At 42.2% G+C, this 23,292-nt stretch overlaps 1 protein-coding gene across 2 annotated transcripts in view; it reads right to left on the reverse strand.

Annotated features, from left to right (window-relative positions):
• Positions 1 to 23,292, reverse strand: part of SCG5 (secretogranin V) — a 53,177-nt gene that overhangs the window by 15,000 nt on the left and 14,885 nt on the right. For both annotated transcript variants that reach the window (XM_036887579.2, XM_036887578.2), the window contains exon 3: positions 118 to 267. In XM_036887579.2, coding sequence (XP_036743474.1) covers positions 118 to 267 — 150 coding nt within the window. The remainder of the gene's footprint in view (positions 1 to 117; positions 268 to 23,292) is intronic.

The raw sequence follows: 23,292 nt of genomic DNA on the forward strand, positions 1-23,292 counted from the left end.
ATAGGGGCTCATCAGAATAGAAGTACTATTTTTCAGAATATTTATAGTTGATGTTAGAATTTTAATTTCCTCCCAGGGCCTCTACCATCCGTGGGAGCTCAAGGGCATGTCCATTACCTGTTTTTCCAATGGGACAGGGATTTGGAGGATCTGGGTAGCCCTGATCCTCACTGAAGTCCTTGGGAATGTTGTCTCCGGTCAGCTCTGCCACGATGTTTGGGATGTTGCCAAAAGGACCTAAGTGCTGCAGACCTTCATGAGCTCCACCTGCCGGGGAGTCAGAAGTAGTTGACATCAGGGCAATTAAAGGCATTTCAACTAATATTCATTCAGGCATTTCACACAGGCAAAGCACTGTGGTCTTGGCTGAGGAGAGAGAAAAAGAAATCAAACAGTTCCTGCCCTCCAGGGGTTTAAAAACTTAGTCGTGGTAACAGACACATACTGCATATACATCATTTCCACACAAGGCCCATTACGTACGTACTATTGTAGAAAGGTTGATACAGCATTCTGGGGTCATGGGTAAGGGAGACTTTTCACTTGGTGGATAGGACAGGGAGAGCTTCCAGGACCAGTTGGAACTTGAATGGCACCAGCACAGATGCACAGGGCTTCTGGACACTGGCATGGAGCTTGGGGGTGAGGTGTAGGACGAGAAAGGGAGGCCACTGTCATGAGGTCTGAGAACAGGGTGAATGATGGCACATTACCAAAAAAAGCTAAAGAAGAAAAGCCATTGTCCTCCTGCCATTCTAGATCAACCACTTAGATTTGGTGTATTTATTTCAATCTTTTCTCCTTTGTGTATCTTTTTATACCTAAGTGTTTATTCATTTTTCACTTAATATTAAAGCACAAACATCTTCCCACTTAGCCGCATGGTCTCCATATTCACAAGAATAATTTTGGCTATGTAGTTTTTTTATCCAGTGGCTCTCCCCATAGCATATTAATCATTCAACTATTGTGGGACACTCAGTATTTCCTAATTTACTCTTAGGCATTTAATTTTTTCCATATTTTGGATTAATTTTTCCTCAGGATAGGTTCCCAGAAGTCAAATTACTGGGTCAAAGGCTATAAATACTTTTATGGTTCTTTATATTATAATGCCAAGCAGTTTTCCAACTTTTAAAATATTATCAGCAAAATAGGAGAATACCATTTTTATAACATCTTTACCAGCATTGGGTTTTTATAAAAATCAAATTTTGTTTTCCTTGCTAATTTAAAAGGCTTTTAGAAAAATTACTGTTTTATTTTGAATGTCTTTGATTACCAGTTCAGTCAAATATTTTTCCATGTGTTTACTTACTAGCTTTGATTTCTTTTTTGTGAGTTGTCTGCTTATGCTCTTGGAATTTTGTTTCTCTTATCAATTGGCAGGAACATTTTACATAATAAAATATCAGGCCTTTGGCTGTTACATTTCCTGCAAACATTTTCCCATGTTGTCTGACTTTGAATTCTGGTTATTATTGTAATATTTTACTAACATAAGTTTTCAATATTTATGTAGTTGGATTTGTTGCCGTTATTCTCCTTTGTGATTTCTTCCATCCTTCAAACTTAGAAAATCGTTGCCCCTTCAGAAGTATAACCAACACTTGGATATTTCTTTTAGTTTTTCTTTTTTAACATTAACTCTTTGGTGCATATGCTACGTGTTTTAGTGCATGTAAAATAAATAACCAATTATCCCACCGGTATTATTAAGTAATTCTGTCCTTGCTCACCTATTTCATTCTTTCAACAAATATTTAGTGCTCCATACATACCATAACCTGCTCTGAGCACCAAGACACAGCAGTGAATAAGAGCAACTTACATTGTGTAACTTGCTTTATTTATATTACATGTCAATTTCTGGACTCTCTTTCCTTGTAGCCTTAATATACTATAAGGTTCAGGAACCTTACTTTTCCAGCACAAGAGCAGATGATTTCTTGAAATGCATTCCTATTAAGATTACAGGAACACAGCTCCCCTTGTGCACAATCACCCTGCACACAGACCTATACATGAAGGGTCCAAGCAAAATCAAAAGGTGCTTGCTTGGTGTGCATAAAGTTTGAACTCAAATCAGGCTAAAAACCAACAAAATCAAGACAAGCTCACATCAAAATCAGGCTCAAGTAACCACACTTTCAACTCCATGAGAAGGACGGTCTTGCCCATAGGTTGTATCATTTAAGTCCAGCTAGATGAGGCGCCTTTGTTCCCCGGATGAGCAGTGCCAAGGTTACCCTCTCGGACTCTTGCTTTTCCCCTCTTCTTTTCTGGTTGAACCAGCTCCCCTTTGGATCAACATAATTTCTTTGGAAATATTAATATATTTAGTTGGATCATGGCTAGATCTTAATGTCCGGGAATCATACTGTCTCTCTGAAGTGACCTTGTATCGCTCTGTCTTAATTTATTATGTTTGATTAAAATTATCCTTAAAAGGATAATTGAACCTCCTTTAACTCCAAATTCCTATAACCCTCAAATATAAACATCACCCAAGTGGCAGGTTGTTTTGTTCCCATTTATACTACATTTCATTGTTTTATGATGCAAATGAGTAGCCTGTGAAATTTCTGCATTTTTAAAAAGAGGTCATTATTTTTGTAACTTCTCCACGTGAATATTTAAATTAAGATTTTTTTTACATAATTCATAAACATCTAAGTATAGCCAATTATTCAACATTGTTAATTATCTTTTACTTCCTTATCCATATTTTATCTGTTTGATCTATTATCATCTGACGGCTATGTGTTAAAATCTATTATTACCCATAAGTGTCTGTGAATCTCTTTTATGTCTTACTGTTTTTAACATTTTGATGTTAAGCTAGTTGGCATGTCCAGGAGTATAAATTCTTCATTTAATTGCGTTTTTTAATTGACTGGTAAGTTAAATCTAATTGACAAACCTTATTTTGACTCACATTTCTTCTATTAGCATTGCCACTCTCGTTCTGTTGTTTCATTCAGTAAATCTTTAAGTCTTCAATCATCCTTTTGCTTTTAGCCCTTCTGTCCCTCTCTGAAGGTTCTCCCAATTTATACTGTGGTGCCTACCTTCAAAGATAGTCTAGCAATTCATATTTATTATCCCACATTAATCCAAGACCTGCAAAAGGTTAAACAGACAGATCCGTACACATGGTATTGATAGATTTGAAGCTTTGTACAGTCTTGGCAATATAGTCACAACTATGTGTGTCAATACATGTCTCAACTTTTGAAAGCACCCTAGCCTTGAGTGCCAGGAATTATCCAACTTGGCTTAAGAGAGAATGCATGTCCTAATGCTCCATTAGCAATTAATGAAGGAAGCAAACACAGTTTCCTTTATGGAAGGCCTGCCAAAGCTCTGTTTACCTCTGTGCACCAGCACCATTAAAATGAATGTAGCACTTGTTAGGAAGCAACAGCTGTTCAGCACCAGTCAGATACATTATAACACAGGCTCTTTTATTTATTTTGTATTTTTTTACTTTTTCCCTTAAAAAAAAAAAGAAATAGAGTGGATAGACAATATTATATTGGTTTCAGGCATACAACCTAGTGATTCAACAATTATATACATTACTAAATGTTCACCACGATAAGTGTAGTTGCTGTCTGTCAACATACAAAGATATTATAATATCATTGACTGTATTTCCTTTGCTGTACTTTCATCCTCATGACTGCTTATTTTATAATTTGTTGTCCTATGCTTCTTTATCCCCTTCATCTATTTCACCCATTCCCTCCATTCCTTTCCCCTCTGGCAACCACCGGTCTGTTCTCAACACAGGTTCTTTTAAAACTACATCTAATGACATCAAATTAAGAAATAGTCACTGAGACAGGAACTGTGGGAGTAGAAGTAAAAAATGCTACCCTTTGCTCTCTGGGAGCTTGAACTTTATAGGCAAAAAAAGAAACTGCCTATAAAAAATAATTAGAAAATGACATAGTTGAGTATATAACCAAGTGTTAGCTGTCTAGTTTATTACAGTGTTTAGATTATATCTGAAACCAAGTCAACCAAAATGCTATGATGCTATGGATGCTATTTGGCCCATTTATCTCAGTCTCAACCAAACACATATTTTAAAGTCATTAATTATTCAATCAGCTTAGAAAAATATGTATTGAACGCATACTACATATCAAGACCTGGACTAGGTGCTAGAGGGTCAGTGATAAACCAGATAAAGGCGGGTCCTGCTGTCACAGAGTTTACAGTCTATAGGAGATAAACAAAGAAACACACACTTAAAATTCAGGGTTGCAATACACTTTTAATAGAACTGGGATGCAGGGAGATGTCACAGGCATTAGAGGAGAAACATCTAACCCAGATCTAAGACATGGAGGACTTCCTGCAGGAAGCACCATACCAACGACTATGTTGGGTGCTAGAGAAGATATAATGAGGACATGGCTTCCGCTCTGCAGCTGGTTTTTCTAGTTGGTTCTTCAAGACTAACATAAGAAGCCCTGCTGTGATTTATTTGGTGTAGACTATAAGTGATGTAGAAATTCAGGAAACAGGGAACCTGTCAGGAAAACTTCCAAGAGATGACACTTGAGCTGAACCATGAAAGACAGGATCCTTCCTTACAGGTGGCAAAAGAAAAATCACAGAGGTAGGGGTGACATGGAATATTCTAGCATCAGTGATGAGCATGGCTGGGGAAGGGGGGAGCTGGGTGAGAGGAAAGAAGGCCATGCTGAGTGGAGAAGCATGAGCTGGTAAAATGCTAAGTAGCAACTAAAGCGTTCTGGGCAGGAGAGTGATATAACGGGTTGTTGTGTGGAATATTACTGTGGCAACAGCTAAAGCCCTTTTTCCCACCTAGAGGTACACATCAGATTCACTTTGAAGTTTTAAAAAAATTCCAATGACCCCTACTCAAGATCCACATGTCCAAGTCTCCTTCTGAAAGCCATTGGATGGAGGTAGATTAGAAGAAAGTTAAGAAGCCTGCTACAGGTCACGGCTGAAATTCAGGGGTGGAATTCAGGAGTGGGGTGAGCGTGGCCGCAACATAAGTAGAAATAAGAGAGGTTGCAGAAGTGCACAAGGGAGAAATGAGTCAGGGGTTCGCGAGGTATCCAAAGTCTAGAGGCCCCCTGATTAGGGACAATAATGCCACTGGTAAAGACAAGGTCTTTCACTACAGCTTTAAAATTATTTCAGGCAATTAATTCTATCCTGTGATGCTTTATTTATTAGTTTCCATTACAGCCGCAGCACTCCACAAATGTCTCTAAAATAAATAGAAAATACATAATGCTTGCCAAATAAGTTTTAAGCCCAGTATTGTTTATATGAACTTTGCTTTATATAATAAAACTGGTACCACACAGCTGTTTATTTTCAAGCTCTATATCACTGGGTAGCTTTTCTTTGCATTGTTATGGAGATAAAGTGCCCATCAGTTGTAACGCCCAGGGGCAATGGAGAGCAGGGAGTGAGGAAGGAGGAGACCAGGTTGGTTCGATCCTGGCCAGGGCCCTTAAATCTCCTTCCTGGCCTGTGCTGGAACCCCCCATAAAAATTTACTGAGGCTCCTTTCCACATCTTGAGGGATTTTTCTAACAGCTTTCAGCTCCTTTCTGTGTTCCGATCGCCTGCCTTGCACCTGGATTCTCCCTCCGCCGCCCTCCTCCGCTTGTCCTTTCGGGTTGGCAGTTCTGATGGGCAGATGAGCCCCTCTGTTTTACTCGGCTCTCTGGCCAGACTCGGTTACCGTCTGTGGACGTGGGTGGTAGGCATGCAGCTCCCAGCATGACCCCTGAGGACTGGCGGCCCGGGTGGGCGCCTCCAAATACTCACCTACCCAGAAGAGGCACTAAGTTTTCCAGGTAATTAAAAATGCCCTCAGTTTCAAATCCATTTTCCTGCCTTAATGGTTTTGAGGATCAGTTGTCAGAATTCAGTAAATGAAATATGAAGATTGAACACCTCCTGACACAAAAAACTTTACTTGGCTCTGAACAGTCACAGGTTTTTTGATGTACTGGTTGTTTTTTTCCGTTGTTTAGTTACACAGCAGAGTAAATCTCTGGTTTCAAACCTTATCTTGACGTCATTTGATTCTCCTAAATGTAGTGCATAAAAAAAATCTGAGTGAACTGAGGTTTCCAATTATAGTAGCATTGGATTTTGTCTTTACTGGAAAATTGGTTTTCCACACAGTATCCAGATCATTGGATACATCCCTTTAATGTCAGTATTTATTAATATAATCACTTATAAGGAAAATTTGCACTATGGATTTTAGGTAAATAGTTCAAAGAGCACCTTTGGAATATGACTTTACCTCTTCTTGATAATCTGGAAGTATTATTGGGAGTATCAGTGACTATACAGTGTTGTAGCAGTGCGTTCTCAAGAGTACCGAAGTCTATACAGTAATATAACCATATTACATGGTCCCAGCAGCTACAGCTTTTAAAGTACTTTGTCTTCTCCCTCCTTGTAAGCTATTAATCCCATCCCAAATCCTTTTCATAATGAAGCACACTACATAAATAAATAAACAGAGAGTAGGCGTAGGCCCTGTAAATCTACCCTCTAATTTGCTTTATGCACATGAATCGCATGGGGATCTTATCAAAATGCAAGATCTGATATATAGGGGAGGAGTGGGGCATGTCTCCCAAACTCCCAGGCGATCCGGATATTATTTGTCCACAAACCACACTTTCAGCAGCAAGAGGCTAGAAAATGAGAAAGCCAGACTTATTCAAATGATAGAAAATAAGATTGAATTAGCTCTAAGGGGGAACTTGGGGTGACGACCTTGGTTCACGGAGTTTGCGACCCCCAGTGTGGCTGCTGAGAGACTTGTTCAGAGTCACTTGAGGTTTCAGATACGGGAACTGTGGCTACAGTGGGTGTCCTTTAATTTAAGGTTTTATTTCAATTACAGAAGCAGAAGCACTGCCTCACATGTCACGGGGAGACACGTCCTTTTCTCATTCAAACCAATTCTGTGGGAATCAGAAGTTAATGTCTCCGCGGCGATGCCCTGCACGGAGCCTGATGCGCCGCATCGCCGCGCAAGAGCCCTCCTGGCTGGGGCTGATGGGGACAGTTTTGGTAGAAGTCAAGGTTGGTCAGAAACAAAGAAAATAAGTGGAGGCCTACACCACTACCAGCCCCCTCCCCACTTTTTGTGACATTATGGTTTCAACAGTTTCAAAGTACTTTTAAATCCTCATTAAAAAATGCTTTAGGAAGGTCAGTAGAATTGGAATTGTGAGGAGTAAGTAGCATTACTGCTTATAATTGTTAAGTGAGAAAGCCAGTCCTGGGAGATCGTTACTTGCCTCAAGCCACTCAGCAGGTTGGTGCTATTTGGAAACTGGGGTCCCAGCCCTGTTTCTTCCCACGACGACCCCAGGATAGCCCACCCACATCCTTTAGAGTGTGTTTCCGTCTCCCAGAAATTAACTCTAGCTCCGGAGCAATGGTTGGTAGAATGACCTATCAGAATTATGGGGACCTTACTCATATTTTCTAGCTCATTCTGAGGCTCTAAAGTGTCAGTGGCCAGTGGGGGTCAACTCCCCACTATCTCCAGGCGCCAGAATGACTCCAAGACAGGCAGCCAGCCGTGGCCCCCACCACTGTGTTCCTCTGTGTCTGCGTGCCAGCCTCATGCCAGGAGATCGGGGCATCCAGCCCCAGCCCCTGCTCTGTGGACTCTGCCTCACACTTTGGTGACACCCTGGCACGCTTGCAGCCAGCAGTCTCATCCTACCCCATCCCCGCCTGCAGCCCCATGGGGCTCCATGGAACCATCAACTGGGCACCAGTGCTGAGCAATAAAGGAGAATTGTGGTGGGGCAGCCTGGTGCCAAGGAGCCAGTCACCCACCTCATAAAAAGGGAGTTCCGTGAGGAGCGAGGAGCGTCTGGCAGGGAGTGGGCGCCCTCCTGAATACCAGCCATTCAGCTGAAGTCCAGCGGCCCTCACTTACGTCACCACAAACAGCAGACACTAAAAATACGCTGTGGTCTCGGCCCTCAGTCCTCCAGGACGTCTCGATGCATCATTTATGAAGCAACGATCAGTTTATCTTTTATTAACTGTCTGGGAGCCTGTGCAGTCAGCTAGGTTATTCCAACGAATGCTGCCCTCCTTCAGTTTTCCCCCCAGACCCCTGATAGAGCTGAAGGGGCAGAGGAGGGAGCTCCGGGAGAAACAGGAGGCAGGGTGCGGATGCAGGAGGCCGCCGCCCCAGCTGAGGAGAGGGAAAGCAAGAGCGGGCAGGCTGGGCTCCGACATCCGGCTTCAGACGCCTCAGAGCAGGAACGGGAGGGGCGGAGGTGGTCGAGGCCAGCCCGCAGCAGCAGCAGCAGCGGGACACGAGCGAGGAGGCAGAGGGGCCCCGGTCCCAGAAACCACGAGGGGCTCACTGAGGCAGATCTGGCCGGCCACCTAAGTGTTGGGCTTGCCCGTGACTTGAGGCCAACACCTACACTTTCACCAAAAGGGCAATCACTTCTCAAATACCGGGAAGACTCGTCTGTCACCTGTACGGTCCTTGGCTTGAGGCCTCCCAACTAGCACAGAGCTCAGGACGTTTACTACACGTTAGTGTCTGGCCTGGAGCAAAGACAGAAGGAGAAGGGCTGGAGAAAGACAGCAGCTTAGCCTTATTAATGAGGGGAAAAAACACTTGGAATAAATGGCCAACTTACGGGTGGGATTTAAAAATGTTAAATATCTGATATCCATGTTTCTGCTTCCTTCAAGCCAAGTAACTTAAGTGAGCTAAAAGGAAGAACTGAAAAGAATTAAGAGCAGTTTCTGCACATGTCCATCCTCAAAATTAACTCTGTGTGTTAAGAGCTTTTTTGCCTTGATTCCTGGTGAGAAAAGAGTCCCCAAATCCAAACATCTTTATGAAAAGTAGTTAATTTTCATTACTGAGGACCCACAGACAGGAGAGTACCTTTCATCCAAAGAAGCTTTTCAGCTTTCTGTTGTTGCGGCCCTGGGTTCAAGTCCACGTTCTCTACACATCTGATAACATCCCAATCTCTTTGGACCTCAATTTCCTCCATTTTAACTTGGGGATAGTGAAGTTATGGGAGGATTAAATAAGATAGTGTATGTAAAAAACTTAGCTTAGTGCCCGATACATATGTAGTAAGCACACAGTAAATGTGGGCTGCCTTTATTATCCAATCAACATTTCCTAACAGCACAATTAACAGAGCCCAAATGAATGATCCTAAACATTTTTTCATTCTGGTGGCCGCAGTCCTGTCCTGGGGACAGTGAGCACTTGGGGCTCAAAGTGAACTTTTTATTAACAGGAGTGCTTTCTTATTCACTTAAAACTAAACAATTCAATTAATACTTGAACTCATCCTACTAGTTTTTTCAGGGCAGTCATCCTCTACGCTCTCCCCACACACATCCACATAAACCACGTGTCTGATGTCAGTGCCGTTTTAGTGGGAGAGACCATCAGTGCTAGGAGGGAAGAGAAATACGAATTCTAGGACAAGATGAGCATGTGGTCACTTACAATTAGAGATGGATGTATGGGCTCATCTCTCCTCCTTCCTGGTAACAGAATTTAGTTTAAGCTGTTTAGAATAGCGAGGACTTATGTTGCAATATCCACATTCTCTAAACCCATGAGAAGTGACCCCAAAGCACACAGCATTTGGTAATTGAGAAAAACAAAGGAATGATTCTATCTGTGCTGAATTGGCTTATTCATTGATTTGCCCCAGGGCAGGGGGCTGGCCCAGGAGGTTCGCTCCATCTACCCTAGTGCTCTGAGTCCCGGCCTGGTCCCTCACAGGCACCTTCCCACCGAGCCCTCTCGGCAAACACCATGCTTTGCTGACACCCTCCTATATGCGCAGGAGAGATCTGAATTGAGTTGAGCCTGCTGGCAGATAAGCAAAATAAAACTCATTGTTCAGATATTCAGTCTTGAAAGGCATTTGTTTTCATTCCTTTTTTTTCTGCTGCTTCCCCCTTCATACTAGGATCTAAAAAACGCAGGCTCCTTCGGGACCAAAGGCAACATTATCATCATCTACTCGGAGGCACGCAAACTGTGAAGGCAGAAACGCAGAGCTGAGGTGCCCTGTGTCTGTAGCTTTCACATCTACATATGGTCCCAATTTAGGATCACAAGCAGAGTTGTTTATTTTAGAAAAGCTTTTTAGTTCACTTTTAAGGTATTTTGCTTAGGCATTGCTTGCTTTTCAAAAGAAGAAAATATGTATTTTTTCCAAAGTGGTGTTTGTTTTGGCTGTTTGCTCATTTGCTAAAGTTCAAATTTTATTCTGTGAATTTAACTAATTTTCCTGCGGCCACCACAAGCTCCACCCCTCCCCAAAACATACATACAAAACCCCAAATTAAAATACATTAATTGGAAAATGAGGCATTTTTAGGATAACTGTAGATTCTGTAGGTTTTTGAAAAAGTTGTTTTAGTAGGTAATTCTCAGTAGCACTTTCAGTCCCTTCACATAACATTATTTGCTGCCTGAAATGAACTTTCTATTCCACAATTTGTATGGAGGCCAAGTATGTTTTTGCACTAAGGTTCAGGCTTATTTTGGGCCCTTTAAAACCTTTATGATTTTGCTGAAATGATATGACTGAACTGGAAGTCATAGTAGAGCTCAATTTCAGGTAGCAACTATTGTTGAACAAATAATATGACTTATAAATAAAACTAAGGTGGGAGCTAGACTAGGTGAAGCCATGAAGAAAACTGTAAAAAAGGTCAAAATGTGAACTTGGGTCCCCTAGCACCTGGTTCCATCCAGAATCCTGCTGTCTCTAATTATTTAAAGCTTCCAGTTTCATCTTCGGTTCTGAATCTTCACCTGCAGACGGCAGCCATTGTCCAGAGCCTGGGCCCCACATCTCTCTGTTCTCAAAGATGGACAAGTCCTGCGTGTCATTCCTTTGGGTAAAGTTCTCTGCTAACATGATAAAGAGTCCTAATTAACACATAGTACCCTCTGCTCCTTTATAATATATTTGCACCTCAGAGGATTTCTGGGGTAATTTTTAAAATTCGAGTAGTGACTGTACTCACAGAACTTCCGGGCCCCCTGGTGTACCAGCTGAAGGGCTGAGCAGGATATGTCAGTTTCTCAGGTAAAGAGAGAGGGCAATGGCAGTGACGATGCGGGCAGACAGGCAGTAAGTAGGACAGCAGAGACCAAACCAGAGCCAAGTAAATGGCTAGGGGTCCATAATTAGTGATCAAGCATCCAAGGAGATAGCTTTCAGCGCAACAGAACAGAACAAAGGCAACCTGCAGACACCTAGAAAACAGGGAAGTCATGAACAGGTGAGGTGACAGATGATGGCAACATCGGGACCTCATGAGGCAGGACATGGTCCTCTGCTCCTTAGGCTGAACTTCCCCGACCAGCCTGGGCTATGCAGGGGAAGAAGGTCACTGGAACATATGGCTGAGAGGAAGGTGTGAATGAGGGGGCATGGAGACCAAGGGGCCCGTTCTTGATGGGATGGAGGTGGGATAGGACAGGGCCTGGGAGTCCAGCCCAGAGCCCCCTTCTATCAGCTGGCTTGGTGTCAACAGTCTCCTCTCTGAGGTTCTGCACTGGCCAGGGACACAACACCCAAGCCCGGACTGGGGATAGGTGGCTAAGGAATGTAATTATTTCAAAAGGCAGTCAGTCCCCTCTACTCCTCTGTAGATTAAGACAAGGGGATGTGATTTGGGTCAGGGAAGGCCTTCTGGGCGCTGATTAAGAATATCTCACTTGGCCTTACAAACTGGCACCTGCCTTAATCATGGATCCCCTTCCTCCACCCAATGCCACTGTAGGTAGGCGAGCCCCCTTTATAAATAGCTCGCACAAAAATTTGTCTTGGACAAACAGTGATCTCCTTGTAGTACTGTCTTTTCTGTTTCTGAGTTTCTAGCAGTTATTACCTGCTTCTTTTTTCCCTTTTCCTTTAATTCCAGCCTCAGGAAGGCAGGGCAGGTGGGGTGTGTGTTGTGGGGCAGGGGGATTGTTCAGACTAAATCTGCAAACCTTTGGTATAGTTTTTCTGGTCTCACACAAATATTCCCAACTTCTCCCTTTTGTGCCCACGTAACCTCTGCCTGCCATACTTATTAAGAATGAAACAACATCAAAGGCAACAAAAACTGCTTAGCTACTTATTGAGTGTCAACCAAGTGCTGGAGGCACCACACCCAGAGCCAGGGCCCAAAGGCACATTGGGGGAGACACACAGGGGGCTGGTCACAGAGCTGTGTGGGAAGCAACACGCGCCGTGGGGTGCAGGGGGGCATCTGGTCACAGACACTCAGAGAGGGGTGGCCCTCCCTGTGGACACTGACATTATAACTCACATATTTCTTTTGAACCTTAAAAAGGGCAGTCTTTCTTACCCACAGATGGTAACAGAGATAAAGAAAGCAAAATTCAAATTCATAAATAAATCCAGACATACATTTAAAATGTACATTTGTAAGCCATTTTTAAAAATAATTAATCTTTTTTTAAAAATATTCAACCTCCCCACCCATCGCCCCAACTAACTTTTAACTAGAACTACTAATGAGAAACAATGTTGGCTTGCATAAATGTCACAGTCAGTCCACTTGGGGTGGCATATAGCAGCTCTGTCTGATGGAAATATAACGAGAGCCACATAGGTCATTTAAAATTGTCTAGTGCATTGTAAAATGAAAGGTGCGAAATGTCATGCATTATGAAAGGACAAATCATGTACTACTTGCCAAAATCCATACAAAAAGCCTTACACGGAAAAACAAACAGGTGATATGAAACTTAATAACTTAGTCATCCCAATATATCCAAATTATTATCATTTCAACATGCAATCAATATAAAAAAATGACTGATGAGATATTTGGCAGTCTTTTCATACCGCAGCCTTCAAAATCTGGACATAATTTACACTTAGGGCATACTGCAATTCAAAGCAGCCATATTTCAAGTGTTTAGTAGCCACGCGGGGCTGGTGTCCTTACGGAAGGCTCGGAACCCAGAGGAGGTCCGCCAGGCCCACACAAGGACAGGCTCTGCAGTCCGGCTGCTTGAGTTTGAACCTCGGCTCCATCCCGCAAGCTGCATGACCTTGTCTGTAAAATGGTGTAAGAAATGCCAATCTTAAGGGGTTGGTATGAGGATAAAACAAAATAAAATTGTCCTCGAAGGCTTTTTGCATGGATTCAGGCAAATAGTAAGTGGTTGTCATTTTACAATGCCCGTGTTCCACACTTAAAACCTGGGCAAGTTATCTTACCCCTACATATCTGTTTTCCTCCTCTAAAACAGGAGTGATACCACTTCATTAAGAAGATTAACTGGTACAAAAAGAGCACTTAATAAATGTGCATTTTTTTCCCCCTTGGATTCAGGTGTCAATAAACAGAGAAATAGCTGAAGGGCCAGCAGAGGGTGAACAGAGGTGCATGGACCTGGAAGACTGGCAGCTGGGAAAGTCATGAGGCAGCTGTGTCGCAGGCCAGCACCCAGACGGTGCCACCAACCTCGGGCAGCCAGAGAGTGCCCACGAGATGGATTTCTTTGTTGGTCCCTTTACAGATTCACCATTTCATAGGTTGATGGAGGGTGTGTTTGCATCTTACATGATGTATTCCTCATGTGCCTAATTCCATACACAGCCATTTGGCATTTTAAACTTACAGCCATGACGAGACTCCCTTGGTGTTAATAAGAAGCCAAACAAACAAGCTATTTGCTTATTATATAATTCAAAATCTCTAATGGTAAAGGTTGGACTGTGTTCCTACTTAGAGGTTGTTTTTTTGTATTTAATGGCTTATACAAGATTTTGAGAAGGAAAACTTTAAACTTTTAATTAAAACCATACCCTAAATAGCCTTCTGCTCTTCTGCATACTTGTTTATTTTTTCTTAGGATTGATTTGTTAAGAGTTTTGGAATTACTGGGGAAGAGCTTCAGAGAATGTTTGAAATCCAAGATGCAAAAGCGGGAGGGAAACAAGAGTGATGGGATCGGTTATGACATCAGAAGTAGGGGGCCATCAGCTCAGACCCCTCCGTGCTGCATGTCAGGGAGATGCCCTAAACTTCGCAAAGGTTTTAGTGCCCCTTTGAGCTTTAACACTGCAGAAGGCTCGTTTCCAAATGACAGTAAAACTGCCACAAGAAACAAAACGAGTTTGGGATGATACCAAGGGCTCAGCCATTTCTCCCACTAGTGGAAAGGGAAATTTTGATAAGACAAGAAAAGTACTTGGTTTTACCTTAAGGAACTTAAAACCTGACAGCTCTGACCCCGCACTACTCCATAGGAATCTAATAAAACTAAATGTAACAATAAAAAATGAAATAAAGCAAACATAACAAAACAGACCCCACTAGCCTAGTTTCCCTCCTGACCCTAGATTTATCTCCATACCTATGTTGTATCTTTTAGAAAGTGGCAGAAACCAGGCTTTTTCTTCTTTTTTAAATACAGAAGCTAATGCCAATGTGATCATTTACATAAACAGAATTGGATAAAGATGCTGTCTTACCAAAAAGGAAAAAAAAAATTTCTCATAGACATGCATGAAGATTACACAGGATACTCATGTCATTTTAATTATTTCAGAGACATTAGGAACATTTGGGGGGAAAGTGACCCAAAGTGATAAATAAATTACTTTTAATTCATTTCAAGGCAGTGATTTGATATTTAAGAGACTGTGAAGCAGGAGTGGGGGGGTGGGGAAGCATAACCACAGAAATGTCATTTCAACCTTGAGAAGCTTTTCTATCCAGAAACCCCCAAGGGTTTTACTCATAGTGGTTCCTAGTCCCCACTGGCTGAAGGGAGAAGAAAGTCTATGAGGAAAGGAAGACTCTGAGGCCAACAGAGACACACAGAGAGGCTGGGGGTCTCTGGCTCAGACCACAGTTGGGAAGGAAGGCTGGTATTGGTGGTCACTGTGGGTTTGAGCCCCATCTCCTAACAGACTGTGGCTTTCCTTCCTCTCTCTGTCCCCTGCAGTATTCCTTACATGGAGCAGATATCAGCACGTACTTGTTGACAGAATGGCCTTTATTCCTTGCAACTGGAGGTGACTAAGTGGTCCTCAGCAGGACATAGATGGTATTCATACAAACAAAAGAACCACTGCAGAATGCTCGTGTTCCTGGGGGTGGATTACACTGGAGGGAAGGAGGCTTCAGATTCACGGCCCCTTATTTGCACAGACCACTTCCAAGGTCCTGAACCTCATTTTGTATTTGTAACTGTATTATTTTTCTTTTTTGATAATTATTTTTTATTGAAGGGTAGTTGACGCACAGTATTACATTACATTAGTTTCAAGTGTACAACACAGTGATAAAACATTTATATACATATATACATAATTCTAGGTTCCAGCTGTCACCCTACCAAGTTGTTACAATATCTTGACTATATTCCTTATGCTATACATTACATCCCGGTTACTTATTTATTTTACCATTGGAAGTCTGTCCTTTTTTTTTTTTTTTTTTTTTTTTGTGAGGGCATCTCTCATATTTATTGATCAAATGGTTGTTAACAACAATAAAATTCTGTATAGGGGAGTCAGTGCTCAATGCACAATCATTAATCCACTCCAAGCCTAATTTTCATCAGTCTCCAATCTTCTGAGGCATAACAAACAAGTTCTTACATGGAGAACAAATTCTTACATAATGAATAAGTTACAGAGTGAACAGTACAAGGGCAGTCATCACAGAAACTTTCGGTTTTGCTCCTGCGTTATGAACTATAAACAGTCAGTTCAAATATGAATACTCATTTGGTTTTTATACTTGATTTATATGTGGATACCACATTTCTCTCTTTATTATTATTATTTTTAATAAAATGCTGAAGTGGTAGGTAGATACAAGATAAAGGTAGAAAACATAGTTTAGTGTTGTAAGAGAGCAAATGTAGATGATCAGGTGTGTGCCTGTAGACTATGTGTTAATCCAAGCTAGACAAGGGCAATGAAACATCCACGCATGCAGAAGATTTCTCTCAGAACAGGGGGGGTGAGGTTCTAAGCCTCACCTCTGTTGATCCCCAATTTCTCACCTGATGACCCCCCTGCGACTGTGCCTGTCTTAGGTTGTTCCTCCCTTGAGGAATCTTACCCGTCTCTGGCTAACCAGTCATCTTCCGGGGCCATACAGGGAAATGTGAAGTTGGTAAGTGAGAGAGAAGCCTTATTGTTTGAAATGGTTAGCTTTTTATTTCTTTGCATATTTATGCCCTGTAGCTTCTATGCCCAGCATTTATTTGTCTTGAGGTATTTTTACCACTTGGAAGAATTATGATACTCGGTAAATTTGATATGAGGCACAAATTCTATTTAAGGGTTGTAATTAGGAAGGAAGAAGAAAAGCTATAGAAGTAGCAGGCGGAAGAAAACATGGGAAGATTGATTATTTCTTTGACATATCTTCTTGTAGAGTAACTTCAGCATGTATAGGTTTTAAGCTACTACTTAAATTGCGCCCACACATTAACATAATAGGAGGATAGTTACATAACCAAAGCATATCTGTAATTACCAGCCATCTCCAGTGAAACCAAGAGAACCAGTTAGGCACCTTAGGCATTTGTGAAAACTTATCTATGATATGGTGGATATTGTCCAACTGAACTTGAACAGTCTGAGAGAAATCAGACAAATTAAAACAACCCATTCCTGGGGAATGTTCACATCCCTTATGTTCTTTTAACAGTAAATAGTCTGTAGTTGTAAGATTTTGGAGCGCTACAATTTGCACTTCTCTTAATTCTTGGTTGAGTTCCAACAGTATAGATCCAGTCAAATTTGTTGTTTTACTGTATGCACAGGCCAGCTTAGATATCTCCTTCCTCATTCCCATGGCAAGTCCAGGAGCTGGTGGGATGAGTGCATCTACAGCTGTAGCAGTGCGTGGATCTTTGTTGGGGTTTTTTGATGATCATCTTCTGGCATGAGTCTTCCAGAGAGTGCTGATGTTGGAAGTTCTCTTTCATATCGTATCTTAGTTCATGTTCGGGGTAGCCCAATTAGGCTTTGATCCTCTGTATAAACGCAAACAGACCCTTTGCCTACACTTTTATATGCCCTTTATACCCTTGTGTAGAACTCATTGGAGGTTACCACACAGGAACTGCCCTTTTTTCTTTTGTTTTGTTTTTGGTATCACTAATCTACACTTACATGACGAATATTATGTTTACTAGGCTCTCCCCTATACCAGGTCTCCCCTATAAACCCCTTTACAGTCACTGTCCATCAGCAGAGCAAAATGTTGTAGAATCCCTACTTGCCTTCTCTGTGTTGTACAGCCCTCCCTTTTCTCCTACCCCCCCATGCATGCTAATCTTAATACCCCCCTACCTTTCCCCCCCCTTATCCCTCCCTACCCACCCATCCTTCCCAGTCCCCTTCCCTTTGGTACCTGTTAGTCCATTCTTGAGTTCTGAGATTCTGGTGCTGTTTTGTTCCTTCAGTTTTTCCTTTGTTCTTATATTCCACAGATGAGTGAAATCATTTGGTATTTCTCTTTCTCCGCTTGGCTTGTTTCACTGAGCATAATACCCTCCAGCTCCATCCATGTTGCTGCAAATGATTGGATTTGCCCTTTTCTTATGGCTGAGTAGTATTCCATTGTGTATATGTACCACATCTTCTTTATCCATTCATCTATCGATGGACATTTAGGTTGCTTCCAATTCTTGGCTATTGTAAATAGTGCTGCGATAAACATAGGGGTGCACTGATCTTTCTCATACTTGATTGCTGCATTCTTAGGGTAAATTCCTAGGAGTGCAATTCCTGGGTCAAATGGTAAGTCTGTTTTGAGCATTTTGATGTACCTCCATACTGCTTTCCACAATGGTTGAACTAACTTACATTCCCACCAGCAGTGTAGGAGGGTTCCCCTTTCTCCACAGCCTCGCCAACATTTGTTGTTGTTTGTCTTTTGGATTGCAGCCATCCATACTGGTGTGAGGTGGTACCTCATTGTAGTTTTAATTTGCATTTCTCTGATAATTAGTGATGTGGAGCATCTTTTCATGTGTCTGTTGGCCATCTGTATTTCTTTTTTGGAGAACTGTTCAGTTCCTCTGCCCATTTTTTAATTGGGTTATTTGTTTTTTGTTTGTTGAGGCATGTGAGCTCTTTATACATTCTGGACGTCAAGCCTTTATCGGATGTGTCATTTTCAAATATATTCTCCCATACTGTAGGGATCCTTTTTGTTCTATTGATGGTGTTGTATTATTTTTCTTAAACAGGGTTTCCAAACTGCATAAGTTTCAGGCCTCACAAAACTTGGATCTGCTCTGGGCTGTTCTTAAAGCCGTCTGTGAATGCCATCTTGGATTTTTCATTTATCATTATTTTAACCCCTATTCATCCAAACCAAATGTAAGCCAATTGGCTCTGTAACCAGGACAAATTAGGCTGGGGTTTCCTCACTTCTAAAAATGAAAGGCGACTAGATATGATTTTTCAGGTCCCAAAAGAGAGAGAGAGAGGTGGAGAAATAAGGCACAGTAGGAAAAGAGAGGGAGGCAAAGGATTGGGCCCCAGCCCCAGTCTTGACTGCACAACTAAAAACTAGTATATGACCCTGTGGATAAAGTGAAGGTGCCTGTGGCCAGGATTCTCACTCAGCCCTGGTCACCTAGCTCACTACACATGTGTGGGCAATACATTGCTATTGACTCTATATAAAAAGCTCTGCCCAGTGCTCTGGGCGACACAGTGGCAGGGCTGCAAGGCTGCAGGAGAGCAGAGGCTGGAGTGGTGGCAGTGCCGAGGACAGAGACTGAGACGGCTGTTGGGGTGGAGAGGCCCAGAGGCAGAGACAGGCTTCCTGCATGCAGACTCGCTCTGAGTGAATGGGATTCTAGTGATTGACCTGCCATTGTGGGAATAAATTTGGGTATAAACCCTTTCACCCCAAGAACGTTCCATTGTCATTTTTCGGTCTCATTGAATCTGTAGGGAACATGCCCGGGGCTGAAACCCATTGGCAAGACAGACCCTCAGGAATGAACTTCACCTCTTGGGACCAGTTTTCTCTACTATGAAATGAAGTAGGTGGACAAGATGCTCTCTAAAGTCCCATCTTGTCCTGTGATCCCAATACTCTAGTATGTGCAGTGTGTCACATCTCATGCCCACTCTCCCTAGATGCTCACAACAGCCAGGGAGTTTTCAGTGGCATATTTTGGTGAACTTCAGACTTCTAATTCAGTGTACTTTCACTGTACCACACTGCAGATATTTGCCAGCTGAACAGTAAATAAAGCTGATGTCATTGGTTTTGATGGCCTTTAAATATGCACTGTTACCCTGCCAGGTTGGAGAGACGCTTTGACATGGACCAGCGTGGTAGAGGTCCACATGGCAAACAATGAGAGTACAGCTCCTTTTCAATAAGAAGCCCTGGACTTAAGGCTGCAGCAGGTAGAGCTGGTCAGCAGGAAAGGCCATTTTCTTCTCATACCGCCTTTCAAAACCAGGTTCCCTTTTCTCCACTACTCCACGGCCAGTTGCTGACAGCTAGACAATTAGTTGAATCACCTGCAGCACTGAAAAAAATCCTAAGGAGCCCACCTTCCCAGAACTACCAAATTTACATTTCTGGAGAGATCAGAGGCCAGGAATTTAATTCCAAAAGCTTCCCAGGTGATTCTGATATCAAGTCAGAAATCAGTGTTCCAGGTAGTTTCATCTGTCCTAACAGGCCTGGAGATGGTATAGCACTTGAAATAGTCTATCTGGGGGTCAGAGGGTGGGGGGAGCTGGGGGATAGTGTCAGCTGGGGTGAGTAATAGCAGTCAGAAAGCAGCTCTATCACAAGACATTTACACGTGTAACGGCCAGAATGGGCAAATTCATTGTGACAGAAAGTAGATTACTGATTGCCAGGGTCTAGGAAGGGGTCTGTAGAGATGGCGGCGGTTGGTGGGGAGGGTTGGTGATGGCTTAGGGAAATGAGATTTCTTTTTGGGGTGACTTAAAAAGTTCTAAAATGGATTTTGGTGATGTTCATACACTAACAACCATTAAACTGTACTTTAAATGAATGAATTGTATGGTTTGTCTTTAAATGGATGAACTGTATGTTGTATAAATTGTATCTCAATAAAACTGTTATGTATATTTTTTCTTAAAAAACAGCCCTGACCCTCCCTTCCCCCTCCATATACACGCACCTACACACACAGACACACACACACACACAGGTGCTCCGTGCCAAACCATGACCATTAGTAGGCTAATTCCAAACACCTAACTAGTCAGTATCCTTTGTGTGTGACTGCTACTCGGCCTCATCACGTCACTCACCTTAAAATCACTTATTACTACCCTCCCCCAGCTCTCCCGCAGCAGAGAAACCAGATTGTCCTGGGCCGATGGCACCACCTGGTGGCCATTACGGGAAATACCGGACCATATATTTCTGCACATTCTCTCACTGGCCGTGGACCTCATGCATAAGCCATTCTCCCCTTTTCTTCTTCCAATTTCAGGGTTCAGTTCATTCTAGTTAGGTAATCTACAGTTTATACACAAACATTATAAACCTTCCATCTATTCCCCCAACTCTTTCTCTGTGTCTCCCTCTATTGCTGCTAAAAGCTTGAAGAACTTCAGTTTTAAGTCTGAACTGTGCAAAAGTAGCAAATCTTGAAGTGGTGAGACAAAACTGGATCTACTAAGAAGTATGCATCTCATTAATAAATATTTTGGAGAATAATAGAAGCAAACAAGCATATAATAGAAAGATGGTTGCTTTCACTGGTAATCAAATAAACACAAATTAAAACAATGAGGTGTCATGTTCACCTGTCAAACAAAAAGATTTTAAAAAGGTAATACTCGTAGTTAACAAGCAAGAAAAGATTCCCATGAACAGAGAGAAAGCAGCCATATTACCAAGGTTTACAGAAAGCAATGTGACCGGAGGTAGAAAATGGAGCCTAAAAATATGCATGGAGCTTGACCCAATTTTTCTTTTTCATGGAAATACATACTCTGGAGAATTTATCAAGAGTCTGCACAAATATTTATGTGCAAATAAGTTCACTGAAGCAATATTCATGATGGGGACAAACTGGAAAAACTCTAAATGTCCTACAATTTTGGGAATGCTTAACTGAACTGTGGCATAGCCATATAATAGGATATAATGCAGTTACTAAAAATAGTGATTTAAAAATTATCTACAAAAGGTTCTTGAGATAATATTCACTATAAAAATCCAGATGAAATAGTTAAAGTATGATTTTTAAAAACTACTTATATATGCATAGAAAAAGATACTTGAAGGAAACACAGTAAATGTTGGAAGTGGGTATTTCAGGTGGTAAGATTATAAACAATTTATTTTCCAAATCATTCCCAATGGATTTTATTACATTTATAATATGAAACAATTATAAACATAAGTAATCCATACCACCTATGCTCTTTAAAGGTACCCGCAAATTTTCTTCTGAATATGCAGTGGCAGGAAAAATTAAACCTCTAGAGCAGGTTGACAGGCAGAGGACATTTGACAGTTATCTGGAGACTTTTGCTGATTGTCATTAAGTGGGTGGATTCTACTGGCACCTAGTGGGCAAACACCAGGAACGCAGTCCCCGCAACAGGTTCTCTGGCCTAATGTCAAGAATGCTAAGAGGGAGAACTCTGTTTTACAGACCAACTCACAGAATTTGATTCCAGACCCTATCCCTTCAGCTGGTTGGTTCTGGGCCAACTGCTCACCCACTCTACTCCTCCACTTGCATTGTAAAAGGGAATCATTGCAGAGGATTTCTGAGGACAGAATAACAAGATAAAAAGTGTCTGGCACATTAAGGATACAAAATAAATATTAGTTCTCTTCCCAATAGAAACACACTTAAAGAAATAAGACTATTATTCAATTTTTTGTTTCTTTTTGTTAGGTGTTAGAAAGAGCTCTTTCTAAACTTTTCATAACATCTCAATTATCCATTTCAAACATAGTTTTTGGAGTCAAGTCAGCTTTGATGTGCTCTCCCCAGATTCTAGAGGTTTAATATCCAAGTTGATAGGAAGAATAAAAGAATTCTTGGGGCTATTACTAAAAACTCATGGAGGAAAATGTTTTAAGTTCTGGGGTTAACATAGGAGAAGCTGAACTGCCCAACTGGGTCTGCCCTGCAGTCAAAAGGCTGAGCCTGGAGAGGGACACAGGGAACCGAAGGGCATGAGCCCAGGTGTTGTGTGTGCATCTCATTACTGATAAAGCTATGCAGGAATGATGTGGGGCTCATTCATCCATTTGGGATTTTTGTACTTCTCCCTGCACTGAATGATTCAAGCTCTATTTATGTCTGCTCATAGAAATTAAAAATGGTCTAGAGAGAGCACAACCCTAGACCCAAGATATGGTCACTCCTACTGCTTCTGCATCAGAATAGTATAGGTGCCCTCTGGTAGGGCAGTGGGATATCCCGCCAATGGCTCTCAGCTCCTGTGCCTAGTTGGCATGAGGCTGACACATGGCCATTCTGCATTCTGCAGCTGAGGGTGAGAGAGGTGATCTGACCCTCCTTGGAGCTCGTGAACATGCCCAGGCAGCATGAGCAGGCTGTGGAGAGAGCTGTAGTGGACTGATAACTTCCTCTGGTCACAGCCATGGATCTGGTGAGCGGGGAGCTAGCTGGCCTCTCCCTGCTGCAGGCACATCTTGCCTGTCCACAGCCCAGACCCCTAGGCACCAAAACTCTGCCTGTAAAAAAAGCCAGAGGCGCTTAGCCAGCTCCAGCGTGCTGTATACAGACCTAGTTAAATGAGCACCGACTGCCAAAAATTCTCTTCACTGACCACACATGCAAAAAAATCCTCCTCATATTAGTTATAATGCATCATTTACTGTCAGAATAACTGCTTTTTCTCCCCCTTCCCTTTGGAAACATTTTCAGACAATAGCACCTGCCATATTTTTGCACACTTCAGTGAGCAAGGACTATTCAGAGTCTGGACAAACTCAACAAACAGTCCCTCCTGTCATCCACTGAAAGATTAAAAAAAAGAAAATGAAGGAAAGAAAGCGAGACAGAAGGGACCTGCTGGTTCAAGTCAGGAGACAGGCGTCTTTGGTAGTTTACAGCAAAGAAATCCTTCCCAGCAGGCCCACATTTCTGCTGCTTAGGAGGAAAACCTTAGTCACCCACATCTTGTCCAAACCAGGCAGGGCTTGTTGACACAGGCCTGCTGGGCTGTCATACTGGAAAGTGGC

The sequence above is a fragment of the Manis pentadactyla genome, chromosome 11 (genome assembly GCF_030020395.1).
Source record: "Manis pentadactyla isolate mManPen7 chromosome 11, mManPen7.hap1, whole genome shotgun sequence".
NCBI lineage: Eukaryota > Metazoa > Chordata > Mammalia > Pholidota > Manidae > Manis > Manis pentadactyla.